The sequence below is a fragment of the Saccostrea cucullata genome, unplaced genomic scaffold, assembly GCF_032062105.1.
Source record: "Saccostrea cucullata isolate Sc308-1 unplaced genomic scaffold, CSIRO_AGI_Scuc_v1 ctg163, whole genome shotgun sequence".
Classification (NCBI taxonomy): domain Eukaryota; kingdom Metazoa; phylum Mollusca; class Bivalvia; order Ostreida; family Ostreidae; genus Saccostrea; species Saccostrea cuccullata.
The window spans coordinates 134,800-149,479 of record NW_026933609.1 but is presented as its reverse complement, the minus strand read 5'-3'; the positions used below and the strand labels follow the sequence as shown (position 1 = coordinate 149,479).

Sequence of the window (14,680 nt, the reverse complement as noted above, 5' to 3'; positions counted from 1 at the left end):
ATCTGTCGCACTATAGGCATTTCGCCCGACTTATCCCCCCATCTTCTTGTTAATTTCATGGCCCCTGGGTCAGAGGTTCTGGTATTAGGGCGGGGCTCTATTGATTATATGGTCAAAATGCATAAAATCTTTGAAAATCTTTTCCTTTGGTCCTGGGTATTACTAAGTATGCCAATGATCTGTGTGATCTGTGTACATACATATATTTATGATGAAGAAAAATGATTAATTTCAGGACAGGATCCTTGGTCAGGGATACAGGGGAGGGGGGGGGTTTCAAAGTCTGAGAATAAATTTATGCTTTGAAATCTGCTCTTTGGTATTAACCATTTACAATGAAATAAAAATGATAAAATTTCCAAAATATTGAAATACTAGTATGTGGTCCCAGGGCCAGTGGTTCCTGTGGGATGGGGTGCACAGTTGGTTATAAAGTGGAAATTTTCTCTTTGTTACTCTGATCTACCTCTGGGTATTAAGAAGCCAAAGTAAGCATACTAAGTGTATAGTAATGATAAGCAATAATGCCTCTATCAAAATGGTGAATTTCATGGCCTCTGGTTAAAAAACGAACCAAATTTAATTGTTGGAAAGTTGTTACATGATACTCAGATGACCTATAAGGCCCGTGGGCCTCTTTTTATAGACATCGAATGTCTTTAATCTAGCTTTAGATACGAATGATTTAGCATGATATGAAATTAAAAAAATGTTCTGTAAAGTCATATATATGTATTATGATAATGCAAACGTTTTACACATTTTTTTTTATAAGACTTGATCTAAATAGAACCTAAGATCCAAATAATTATGAAAAACATGCAATATCCTCAATTTAATTTTTTTATGTGATACGATTAACTTTAATGATAAACTTTGAATACACATTTTAATTTAGGATTCAAAGACTTTTTTTCGCATTTTCAATTATCTACTAGTAACTCCTTTTTTCGGGACTTGAGGATCGGACTACCTAAGTTATCTCTCCATGAAATTTGCAGTGAGATTATGATGGTGTATCATATATGAAATATCCTAACAGATTTAGATTTTAAGGACTTGGCCATTTGATAATGAGAAAAGGGCCCGGCAAAATATTTCGGGTCAGATTTTAGCTCACCTCAAGTGATCTTTTTTGATCACCCATTGTCCGTCGTCTGTCCGTCTGTAAACATTTCACATTTTCAACTTCTCAAGAAACACTGGGACAAATTTAAGCGTACAAAGCAATTTAAACAATAAAAAAAAAACGGGCAACATGAAATGACTTAATTTACAAGGTATATCTAATAGATATGTTTCCATTGATTCAATGTTTGTGAATCTCTTAAAATGAACTCGGCAATTATTTTAATTAACATTTTTTTTATTTGCAGAAATGTTAAAAATTAAAAGTAAGCTCCTGAGATAGACACTGATAAACAAAACCCTAAAGATCATGTCGTGTGCAGGTACATTCGCCGATTTAATATTTATGTACATGCAAGCATTGACAAATGTTTATTTATTTGTAAAAATATTTACTTTTGATTTATTGATTTTAAAGATATCTTGACCACAATTTGCAGTAAACAAGAATGAACATCAGAAAAAAAGTTAAACATCTTAGTTCGGTTTATCACAAAAGGTCACGCTATTTGATGAGAACAATATAGTACGACTTACTATACCGTATTACTTGTTTACAACCGATAATTAGTTCGTTCTGCATTCAATTATGTAAAATGTGCTTTATTCATTTTATTTGGACTTGAAAAAAACAAGAGGCCAATTGGCCACATCGCTCACCTGAGAAGCTTTGACCATTCTGTTCTTTACCAGTTTTCCCCCTTGTAATACGTATTGTGACGCCAACCTACCCCACTGATCATAATTTAGACAATTTGAAATCTACACTACCCCAGGATGCTTCCACACAAGTTTCAGCTTTTCTGGCCCAGTGGTTCTTGAGATGATTTTTAAAGATTTTTCCTGTATATTTCTATGTAAAACTTGATTTCCCTATTGTAGCCCTGCCCAACCCCCGGGGGTCATGATTTGAACAATTTAGAATATATACTACACCAGGACGCTTCCACATGAGTTTCAGCTTTTCTGGCCCAGTGGTTCTTGAGAATAAGATTTTCGAAGATTTTTCCTATAATTTTCTTTGTAAAACCTGGATTCCCCATAATGGCCCCGCCCAACCCCCGGGGGTCATGATTTGAAGAATTTAGAATCTTCACTACCCTAGGATGCTTCAACTTAAGTTTCAGCCTTTCTGGCCCAGTGGTTTTTGAGAAGAAAATTTTCAAAGATTTTTCCTATATATTTCTATGCAAAAATTGGATCCCCCATTGTGGCCCCGCCTAACCCCCAGGGGTCATGATTTGTGCAATTTAGAATTTACACTACCCCAGGATGCCTCCGCATAAGTTACAGCTTTTCTGGCCCAGTGGTTCTTGAGAAGAAGATTTTTTAATGACCCACCCTATTTTTGTCTATTCTTGATTATCTCCCCTTGTGAGAGGACTTGGTCCTTCATTTTGACTATTTAAATTTCCCTTTACCCAAGGATACTTTGTACTAAGTTTGGTCAAAATTGGCTCAGTGGTTCTTAAGAAGAAGTCGAAAATGTGAAAAGTTTACAGACAGACGGACGGAGGGACGGACGATGGACAAAATGTGATCAGAAAACCTCACTTGAGCCTCCGGCTCAGGTGAGCTAAAAAGACAAAGGAAATGCTTGTTTAACAAATAACATTCCGATAAAAACTTACAAAAAGTAATTTACATTATTATACTTTCATGTTAAATACTAAAATCTGATTGGTTTAGACGCAGGTAACAATCCGTTCGATTACCCTGAGCCTTAGCAACACACGTGACAACGGGTAACACAACGGTAATGCCTCATGCGTGGAAATTATGCGCGTACGGTTCACCGTAGAATTCTCAAAACGTCAGTTGCGCGTTTGAAAGAACCGGAATTAACTTGACGTCAATAAAAGCTTGCGTCCGATATAGCTTACTTGAAAACAACAAACGACAGACGATACATGCTTGCGAGTTTAGGAAACATGCTTGCGAGCCAGAAATAACGAAACTTTATATGATAAATGACTCGAATTCGAGTATCAAACAAACAATAAGGAGATTAGTGAACCGGTGAGTGTGAAAGCTTTCTATACATGAACGTAAAGACGATCGACGGTTTTTTTTTTTTTTTTTGCTGACGTCCTAAATCAATAAGACATTCAGTATAATAAAATAAATGGTGCCTGTTTTGTAGGGTAACATTTGAAATTGACACCCCTCGGAAAACCATTGTCAACCTCCGCTGACGCGTCGGTTGACAATGGTTTTCCTTGGGGTGTCAATTTCAAATGTTACCCTACAAAACAGGCACCATTTATATATTATGGCACGTTTCTAAAGGCAGGATCACGCACGATTAAACCCGCAAACGATTGAGTCTGATACACGCATGATTTCGCACGTTACACGAACGATTCTACACGATTGTTTGTCCACAATAACGTTGCAGCCACTGTATCTATTTATGCAAGACTTTTGAAAAATACCAAAATCAAATTGTTTACTTCTTTCCATAATCCTCCAACACTAAAACACCTTATCCTCTTTCAATGAATAAAAAGTCTAAAACAGTTTGTCGTGTGTTGCCACTTTTGTGACGTTTAATAATTTGTTCAAAAATCTCAAATTATTATTAACAATGACATAAGTTTAGTAGACTCAAAATATAAAGATGAGAAATAAACCAATTTTGTAAAGGAAGATAATCCAAATTTCCAGTGATTACAACATAGACTTAATCGAAAATTCATGAAAATGGGTCTGAAAACACCACTGACTTGACCCCTAACTTAAATTTACTTAATATATTTTTTAAATTGCTATTCATTTAGTTCTGAACTACTCTTTGCGATCAAATACGTTTTTATGGCCAAAATTAAATTTATGGAATAGATTGTAAAATACAGAAGGGAATCACGAGTTAACGTTCATAGTTCTTTATAATATATATTTCAATCTGGAAAACGGTATATCTAAATCTTCTATAGTCAAAAACTCGTAGAAACCAAGAATTTGCGAACTTGGAATAATACATTCTATACATTTTCGTTATCGATATAGATCATTTCTTATTGTGATACCAACAGAAAGAAAATTGGTAAAATTCGCACATTTGAATTGCATGCTGACTAAATAAAAAAAACCCTGACAAAATCAAATTATGCAATTTCTTTATCCAGACAATGAAGTACGCTAACAGTGTTTGAAATGTTTTCTCTCAAAAATGTAATTCAAAGACAGTATCTCCAATTCTCCAAATTCTTCTCCAAGTACGTATGCTTTCAAGAGTATCGTATTTGATATTCTTAAAAATTAATTTATAATTTTTTATATCTAATTTTGATACACGAAAATTGGCATCCAATGTTTTTGAAAAGAAATATTAATGATTTTTTTTCTGTCTTTGAATTAATAAATACTAGTAAATAATTGTGATGAGTCTTTGTGTCTCCTTTAGCTAATTTTATATAATGACTTTCCTCCTGAAATATAGACAAGATTGGAAATTAACTAAATTGAATTTTTTTTACCTTGAGTCGGGAGAGGGCAAGCAGAAATTATTTTAAAGATGGTTTCGTCTCATTTTATATATCCGTATGTTGCATTTCATATTTTCAAATTGGTTAATATCTATTAATGCAGAGCAAAAACAAATTAAAAAGTAAAGCAATTGGGCCAATGCTCGTATTTATTTATCATTAATAATGATTCTGTTTCAGAGGTTTTAGTACCATTGGTTATTGCTTGCGCTGTAACCGGAATAATTCTTCTCCCAGCTAGTACTTTTATTATCTACAAGAAATTCAAAGTTACATCTATTAAGGACATTCATATGAAATCTGCAACAGATGTCTATAAGGAGACGCGGCTTGGTATCGCAAAAGGGCACTTCTATTCTAAGGACCTCGATGTCAAGGTAAGCTTTAAAAAATTCACATTTCTCTATGTATTACTGTGTAATTTTATCTCACCAATTAAACTATATGTGCCGTATAATGTAATTTCTAGAGAGAAAGTAAAATCTGAGCCGTTTGTGTTTTGGCGGGAAACACTATACATGTATGTTAGGTAAACTGTTTTCCATGGTCTGTAAATTTGTAGATACACCACAACACTACGTAAAGAACTAACCCGATCGATAGCATTATATTAAAATGCCTCTTCTGATTCTCCGCTGTATAAAGTTACATTGTACAATGTAAAAATATTTTGTGGATGTTTGTGGAATAGTAAAGAAACGACAGTAGCGAAGAAATTCAGTAGAGGGAGAAAATGTAAGGATATAACATGCTCAATACTGACGTAATTTAACTTTAATTCATAATTATAACAAAAGAATATATTAAACCGTTAATTCATTTCAAAGTATAACACCGGCTTCTCCTGACAATCCTTATGCAATTTTTAGCCTTTTTTTTTTTCGAAAATTTGATATATTTGGAATATTTTTTATTACAGAAACTTTACGTTTTTAACTCACCTGAGTGGAAGACTCCATTGAGTTTTACTGATCAATGAATATCTGGCGTCCGTTTGGCTTTTGTTGTCTGTTCACTTTTCACTATTTCCAGAAGGACTAGATCAAATTTTCATTGATCATGAAATACCATAATTGTTTCACTTTAAAAAATCAACTTTCGTTTGATTTGAACTCTGTTCTTAATAATTTAGGTTTCTGTCAAAGGACAAGGTATCATGGTAACCGCTGAATCTGGCCCCTTATTTGATGTAAAAAAAAATATCAGTCAAAACTGTGGTAGTTTGTAGTTAAGAACCTAAATTGATGCATGTTTTAAAACCAGCACTAATTTTGTTTCAAAACTCACATGGAGGCCTCGAGAGGGTACAAAAATAAACTGTTTTCCAAATTTTCTCAATTCTGATGGAATTTCGTCAAATTTGAGATACATTTCACTTCGGAAAACAAAGACCACAAGGTTGCCTATCTGATATTTTTAAATACAAGTTGAATCAGATACTAGTATATGAGATGTATAAATTTGGTAAAGAGGCAAACTTGTGCTCTTTGTTGTTAGAAAGAAAATGTGTTGTAAAAATTGATGGCATGAAATTGAAAAATTTTGGATATTGACATATTTTATGACAGTCCTGTGACATCAGTGCATCCCATAACTTAGATCCAGGGGTGACAAGTGGTTTTCAATTAAACTGTTGCATCATACCTATTTTTGTATTCATATGAAGCAGAATTTGTGCAAAATCTAATGCGTGAACAGAAGAAACACTTACTGTGGCCTTCAACTCGACGACAGATATATCGTCGACGTACTGTCAATTAACAACGGTTAATTCCAATTTTATGTCGATACGATATATCCTGGTGAAATTGAGATAATAGATACCTCAAAGTCTGCCATATCGGTTTCATATTTTAGATATTAACTTTAAAAAGACGTTTATGGTAATCTAACAACCAAACTCTATGATAGACGTGATGACTTTAACTTTTTTATCGTCCAATTCCCTTACTTTTGCGGCAGTATACCTTCATTACCTGCACAGGCGTTTATATATCTCAGTGGATTCGATACGCAAGAGCATGCTCTACGTATGAACAATATCTAAAACAAGGTATAGTATTGACAAACAAATTGATGAAACAAGAATATCAGCAGGCTCGTTTAAAGTTTCATTTCGTAAATTCTACGGCCGATACAATGACCTTGTCAGCAAATACAATTTTATCATTGAGTCAACTGCTGATTGACGTTTTTCATACTACTGGTAATTGTTATATTTAGTCCATTATTGATACACACGTTACATGTATTTCCCGATTACGACAAGGAGCACACGGCGGGTGTGACCTGTCGGCAGGGAATGATTACTCCCCCATGGCACCTGATCCCACCTCTGATGTTTTGGAGGTCCGTGTTGGCTGTGGTCCCATTTTGTATTGTTTTATGGACTTTTAATCTTGAATACTGTTCGTTCCATGTTTCATCTTAAAGACATCCAAAACCAGGGGCCAAAAAGGGGTCTTACCTAATCTTGTCCTTTTTTAGCTCTTCTGAGCCAAAGGCTCAAAGAGCTAAATGCTATGGCCATTTGTGCGGTGTGCGTCGTGCGGTGTGCGTTAACTTTTTAGCTCACCTGAGCCGAAGGCTCAAGTGAGCTTTTCTGATCAAAATTTGTCCGTCGTCTGTCGTTGTCGTCGTCGTTGTTGTTGTCGTCGTAAACTTTTCACATTTTCATCTTCTCCTCAAGAACCACTGGGCCAATTTAAACCAAACTTGGCACAGAGTATCCTTGGGTGAAGGGGATTCAAGTTTGTTCAAATGAAGGGCCGCGCCCTTTTCCAAGGGGAGATAAACATGAATTTGTTAAAAATTAATGGCATTTTTAAAAAATCTTCTTCTCAAGAACCGCTGGGCCAGGAAAGATGAAACTCATGTGGAAGCATCCTCAGGTAGTGTAGATTCAAGTTTGTTCAAATCATGACCCCCGGGGCAAGGGTGGGGCCAAAATGGCCGACCCTTGTTTTACATAGGAATATATAGGAAAAATCTTTAAAAATCTTCTTCTCGAGAACCACTGGGCCAGGAAAGATGAAACTCATGTGGAATCATCCTCAGGTAGTGTGGATTCAAGTTTGTTCAAATCAAGACCCCCGGGGCTAGGGTGGGGCCAAAATGGCCGACCCTTGTTTTACATAGGAATATATAGGAAAAATCTTTAAAAATCTTCTTCTCCAGAACCACTGGGCCAGGAAAGATGAAACTCATGTGGAATCATCCTCAGGTAGTGTAGATTCAAGTTTGTTCAAATCATGACCCCCGGGGCTAGGGTGGGGCCAAAATGGCCGACCCTTGTTTTACATAGGAATATTTTTGAAAAATCTTTAAAAATCTTCTTCTCGAGAACCACTGGGCCAGGAAAGATGAAACTCATGTGGAATCATCCTCAGGTAGTGTAGATTCAAGTTTGTTCAAATCATGACCCCCGGGGCTAGGGTGGGGCCAAAATGGCCGACCCTTGTTTTACATAGGAATATATAGGAAAAATCTTTAAAAATCTTCTCGAGAACCACTGGGCCAGGAAAGATGAAACTCATGTGGAATCATCCTCAGGTAGTGTAGATTCAAGTTTGTTCAAATCATGACCCCCGGGGCTAGGGTGGGGCCAAAATGGCCGACCCAAGTTTTACATAGGAATATATAGGGAAACTTTTTAAAATCTTCTTTTCAAGTACTTCAAAGCTATGATTAGTGATGTTTATATGGAATCATCCTCAGGTAGTGTAGATTCTAATTTGTTCAAATGATGAACGCCTGGAGGGGGGGGGGTTAAATTCAAGCCCGATGTGCTCAGGTGAGCGCTGTGGCCCCTGGGCCTCTTGTTAGAAAATGGGCCATAACTCAAGAACCCCTTGGGCAATCAGTGTCAAATTTGTCACAGGGTGTCCTTGGCCCAAGAGCTACCTTTTATACTAAAACTAGGGTTGTGACCCTAAAACAAGGGGAGATAATCAGGAAAATAGAACCAAAAGTACTGGTTGCTAAAAAATCTTCTTCTCCAGAACCACCGGGCAGATTTTCACCAAACTTACATACAAGGGTCAGGATATGTTGAAGATTAAAAATTGTTCAAGGCATGACCCTGGGGCAAAGGGCGTGGTCTCAAGGTCACTTCAAAGTTAACCAAAATTTACACTTCATAAAAACGATGATATTTTGCTTACTATAAAGACTAGGATCATCAAATCTTGTAAGTTGATGCATCTTAAGACTTCACATCATGTTAACACAAAAGTAGGTCACGGTGACCTACTTTTTAAATTCTACGGGCTTTTGTTTTCAAATTGATTTGGAGGCATATTTTGGTTACTTTAAGGCCTATGATCATCAAACTTTGTCAGTTGATGCATCTTGGGTCCTTAAACTAGGTCAACTTCAAAGTAGGTCACCGTGACCTACTTTTTGAATTTTATGGCTCATCTTTTGTAAAACATTTAATCCCATTATTTCAGATACTGAGAGGTTTAGAATCACCAAATTTTGTAAGTTGATGCATCTTGGGGCCTTAAAACATCTTTATGAAAAAGTAGGTCACTGTGACCTACTTTTTGTATTTTGCAGGTATTTGTTTTCAAATTGTTTAAAAGGCATATTTTGAATACTTTCAGACCTATAATCATCAAACTTTGTCAGTTGTCATCTTGGGTCTTCGAAAAATGTCAACCAAAAAGTAGGTCACTGTGACCTAGTTTTGACATTTTATGGCAATATTTCAGTATCTTAGGTACTTTTTGGCTTAGAATCATCAAACTTTGTCAGTTGATGCAACTTGGGTTTTCGGAGAATGTCGACCAAAAAGTAGGTCACTGTGACCTAGTTTTGACATTGTATGGCTATATTTCAGTATCTTAGGTACTTTTTGGCTTAGAATCATCAAATTTTGTCAGTTGATGCAACTTTGGTTATCGGAACATGTCGACCAAAAATTAGGTCACTGTGACCTAGTTTTGAATTTTATGGCTATATTTAAGTATTGTAGTTACTTTTTGGCTTAGAAACATCAAACATTGTCAGTTTGAGGCATGTTGGGTTTTCGGAGAATGTTGACCAAAAAGTAGGTCGAAATGACCTACTTTGGATTATCTCAGGTTCGTATTGGCTTAAAATCATCAAACTTTGTCAGTTGATGCAACTTAGGTTTTAGGAACATGTCGACCAAAAAGTAGGTCACTGTGACCTAGTTTTGACATTTTTTGGCTATATTTAAGTATCTTAGGTACTTATTGGCTTAGAATCATCAAACTCTGATAGTTGATGCAACTTGGGTGTTCAGAGAATGTCAACCATAAGAAGGTCACAGTGACCTACTTTTGAATATATGAGGTACTTATTGGCTTAGAACCATCAATCAATTAATGCATCTTGAGTCCTTAGAAAGTTTCAAAGCAAAAAGGAGGTCACCATGACCTACAGTACAGGCCACGAGTTTTCCGCAACGCTCGGTGGAAAAAACACCGTGTGAATCGCTCTGTGTTACACCGTGTACACGGTGTAGCACGGTGTGTGTGGATTTGAAATATACAGGTAGGCACACCGTGCCGCACCGTGTCTAGAAAAATCTCAGCTAGTGTCCTCCGTGTCCGACCGTGTCCAGTAAATTTCGCTCCGTATCGTACTGTGTGTCTAGAAAATTCTCTTCCAAGCTGCACCGTGTAAATAGTATTACAGACAGAATCGTTTGTTTCTGATAAAAAATTGACAATAAATTTTGACGACAATTTATAACTGGGTTTATGAATATATAATAAACGTTTTTTTCTACCAGTTATTGGACTTCGAATGGCACGCATGATATTGAGATTAGATATCTTTAAAAAAAAAAGTGAATGATTTTCATTTGAATTACGGTAACTGTGTGTCTAGAAATTTATATTTTAGTAAAATTATTCATCCACGTTACAAAATCAAAATTATTAATTTTATTTTCAATGAATAATTTAATCTCATGTGTTCATGTAACAAAGGAAGACGAAATATCGTCGAGCTGCAATCGTGCCACATACACTGTATAGTACAGTATAAAATTAAATCAGAGCTGTATGTTTATGTTCATGATTTTAACATGTACAGTACTAGTGTGCGATCCAAGCATTATTATGTATATTCCTTATTAAAATACATTTATTTTGTTCATCTTGAATTATTCTGAATGTGGATGCGAAAATCGTCAGCAGAAACACTAAATTAATGCAATAATTTCAAAGCTTATTTCCCGTAACAGCAAACATTATTTTCATAGAGTAGTTACTGTATTCACTACGTTATGTTTTTAAAATCCTTTCAGTGTAAGTAATTATAATAAGTTTTTCTTTTCTTGTAAAGTGTATAAAAAGCAATACCAGAGAGAGAGAGAGAGAGAGAGACTCATACAACCCCCTTTTAACATAGTCTGTGATTTATTTTTTTTAATTCTTGAGTTCGTATTATTTAAGTTACGGAGGTCACAATTAAGTTAATCATTCTATAATTTTATTTAATTGCCACAGCTTTTGTTCATATTCAACCCATTTAATTCAATCAATTTGTTTTTTGTATATGCAGTACGCACAAAATTCTCGTACATCACCTGCCAATCAAAATCCCATGACGCTAGGTGACCTTGAAAGTCTGTTTACGCGTTAAGAATTTCTCTTGTGATTTGAAACATTCTGATGGTCAGTTCCAAGTTCACACCTGTTCAAAAAATATATTGGGTCTCTGCCGGTGGGCCAGGGGCGCCGTATGTTTATCACACCTTTCAATTTTTTTTTTAGCTCTGACCACAGCAAGTGTATACATGTAACACACTCAACTGATATCATGCGAAATTCATCTTCCAGGTTTCACTCAACAACAATTATAAACTTACATGTATTTGTTAATTTATTTATACGTTTTCAGACACAAATAAAAATGTATCCCGTAGATTAAGATTAAAAAAAATAATATAAATTTGCAGACTTCTGATAAAGTTTTAAGCAGCTGATTCGTATCGCATTCTAGAAGGGGGGCATTTTTAAAAATCGCTAAATATGTTTCCTCAAACCGTTTTTTTTTTCTTCTTTTCACACGATATATTTCAGAATGAAGTAATATTCATACTGAAGTTAGCACATTTCATTTGCCAAAAATTCGGCTGTGATTTTTGTTTTCATCGTGTTTACTAAGTTTATCACTATTTTAATTAATGAAATTTATCAGATTATCATCTCTGTCTGTTCAGTCATTGGCGTCGGAAGCAAATTGAAAGTGGGGGGGCTAAGTGTAAAAAAAAATTTTTTGTACCTCCAAAAAACCTGACAAGCAAAAGAAAAAAAAAAAAAAAAGGAAATGTCTATTTCCCGAACACGAAAATCCTATTTCGTAGGGGGGAGGGAGGTTCGAACTTCAGTACCAAATTTTTTTCCAAACACCACCACTTTCCCTATTTTTAACCTATACTAAGACGTATCTGTGGATAGTGGGGGGGGGGGGGGGCTAAACTTACGAAGATATGTTCGATGTCTATATTAAGTATACATTTGAAAAAAAGTGGGGGGCTAAGCCCCCGCTCCCCCCCCCCCCCGGTTCCGACGCCTATGTCAGTTGATTTTCGAGATTACCGCATTTAATACTTATCTCCATATTTTACATAATTACAGATTTTTAGTGTTAGTCTTACTGCAATAATCCTTATCTGAACCTGTCCAATGATTCGCCGAGTATCGGTATCAAAGAGCAGAATTAATGTGCGAGTCTGATACGTATTTCTTTTTTTAATTTATTCTAGACACAGTACATGTACACATATATATACATATGTTAATTCTTACAAAATAATTAATTCACATGTAGTATATAATCACGCATCTGATATGTAATACGTAGGGAAAAACGATCTTGCAAAACGATTTAAAATCAAAATCGAAAGTAGAGACAATCAAGTAATTCATTTATGAATGTGTGTTTCCTCTTAGTGTAATATAATAATTATAGTCTATTGAACTTCTTATGACTAATATAATTAGGATTTAACTTGAAACGTGATTGTATCTTTTTTTTTGCTGGACACGAGTACGTTATTATAAAGTTTTAAGGCATCTTATAAGTTTTATTATCTGTATGCGATAAATTACCAATATTAATTTATGGAACAGTACAACAAATATTTCAAAAGACAGTTGATTTAATTGTATTAAATAAGGGCAATGAGAATGTTTAAAATATTTATCATCAGAACTGTGACACACCGTGTTACACGGTGCACAGAAACGCTGACTTCAAAGACGCCGACAAGGTTCGAGGTCCACGCTAAAGCGTGGACTTGCAGTCCACGGGGCCCCGTGTTTTTTGCGGAAAACTCGTGGCCTGTACTGTACTTATGGTATTTTATAGCTATACTGATTTAGCTTCAGTCCTAACTGGCCAAGAATCATCAAAGTTTGTCAGTTCATGCATCTTAGGATACTTAGAGTTAGAGGCTTCAAATAGAAGTGATAGACTGTACAATTTATCAGAAGAGCGATTCAAGGCCCTTGGGCCTCTTGTAATTCAATAGCAGTTGGTGGTTTTAGTCATTCAAGTTCGCAAAGTGTGTCGTTTTTAAAACACATGCTAAAACCTCGTCGTAGCTCTTGTATCAGTCTTACTGCAAAGGGACGGATTAAAAAGTGTATCCTCATAACATTGAATTTTCTTGTTCATTGAAGAGGTTGAGAAGGAAATTAAGATGTCTGATAAATGGATGGGAATAGTGATATTCTCCTTCTTAAATGATCACAATTTAAGTCAATGCAAGTTTCGGGAAGATTGAAAAACGGAGGACTCCAGGCAAACCGTCTCAACAAAAATAAGGAGATATTGACTGAAAATGAACGGAAACTGCAAGTTATTAAAATTCCAATAAGTCCAAGGGGCGTAACTTTGTGCAAAATAATCCTATCGTACCCAAAACAGCAGAACTTGACCTAAACATTCTTATGATAAATCTGTATACCAAATTTTATTGCAATATGTGCAACCTCTGCGAAGAAAATGCACGGAAACTACAAATTGTTGGAATTCTTCTAAGTCCAAGGGGCATAACTCTGTCTAAAATGGTCTGATCGTACCCCCCCCCCCCTCGAAAAAAAAAACAAAAAAAACGTGACTTACATATTCTAATGATGATTCTGTATACCGAATTTCATTTCAATAGAAACGGCAAAATTTTCCTCAAAACTTTTATTCTATCATGATTTTACAAAAATCAATGATGAGAACTTTATTCTAAATACTAAAATCACAATTTGAATATGATTTTTATATATCTGAAGCTTGTGGGTTTTTGCAAACTAAGTTCACTCATCTCCTTTAATAATATTTTACCTGAATTTTCATTTTTAACATCACGTGTCACACACTATATAGACATTTCGCTCGCATTGTTCATCCATCTTCTTTTTATGCATGTTTAGAAAATGTTCTGAATTTTTTAGGCATATCAACAAATGAAAGGTGGTACCAAGAATCCTTAATCAATGTAAAACTGGATATCAACGAAACCCTGAACTGAAATCCAAGCTCTTGAAATTATTGAAGCCGAGGTTGCTGGTAGAAAATGTGCAATGCTATATTCATCCAGTCATAACTGTTTTATTTCAGAAATTTGTAAATACTGGTTGTTATAGTACGTCAGTATTTATTTTGTTAAAGGTATGTAAAAATTCGTGTATCTTTATCTGTCTCAATACATTTTAATATATATATGTACGTAACAATTAAGGTTTTTTTCGCTCTACTGGTCAGAGACCAGAGGAGCATATGATATGCGATAGTAATGCGGTCGTCCGTCTATCCTTAAACAATTTTTCAAAATGCTACTCCTCCTACTGTTTTGGTCTGATTTCGATATAACTTGGCACACAAGTAGACTACACTAGAATCCATAATTCTGTTTATTTTGATTTCAATGAACTGGGTTGCTTGGTTATTAAAAATAGAAATTTATGTGAAAAACTTTCAAAATGCTACCATTTGTTCGCATTGTAACACTGTACACCTCCTATGAATCAATTGTTTTGGAAATACATTCCCAGCTACATGTAAAACTACATTAATTATATATT

General features: G+C 35.2%; 1 protein-coding gene across 1 annotated transcript in view; it reads left to right on the top strand.

Moving 5' to 3' along the window:
• The window catches only part of LOC134238725 (mucin-2-like), a 74,713-nt gene extending 60,452 nt beyond the window's left edge, over window positions 1–14,261 (top strand). Inside the window, exons 10-11 of the mRNA XM_062720845.1 lie at window positions 4,797–4,993; window positions 14,051–14,261. Coding sequence (XP_062576829.1) covers window positions 4,797–4,993; window positions 14,051–14,089 — 236 coding nt within the window. The 3' untranslated portion in view covers window positions 14,090–14,261. The remainder of the gene's footprint in view (window positions 1–4,796; window positions 4,994–14,050) is intronic.
• The last annotated feature ends 419 nt before the right edge of the window (window positions 14,262–14,680 follow it).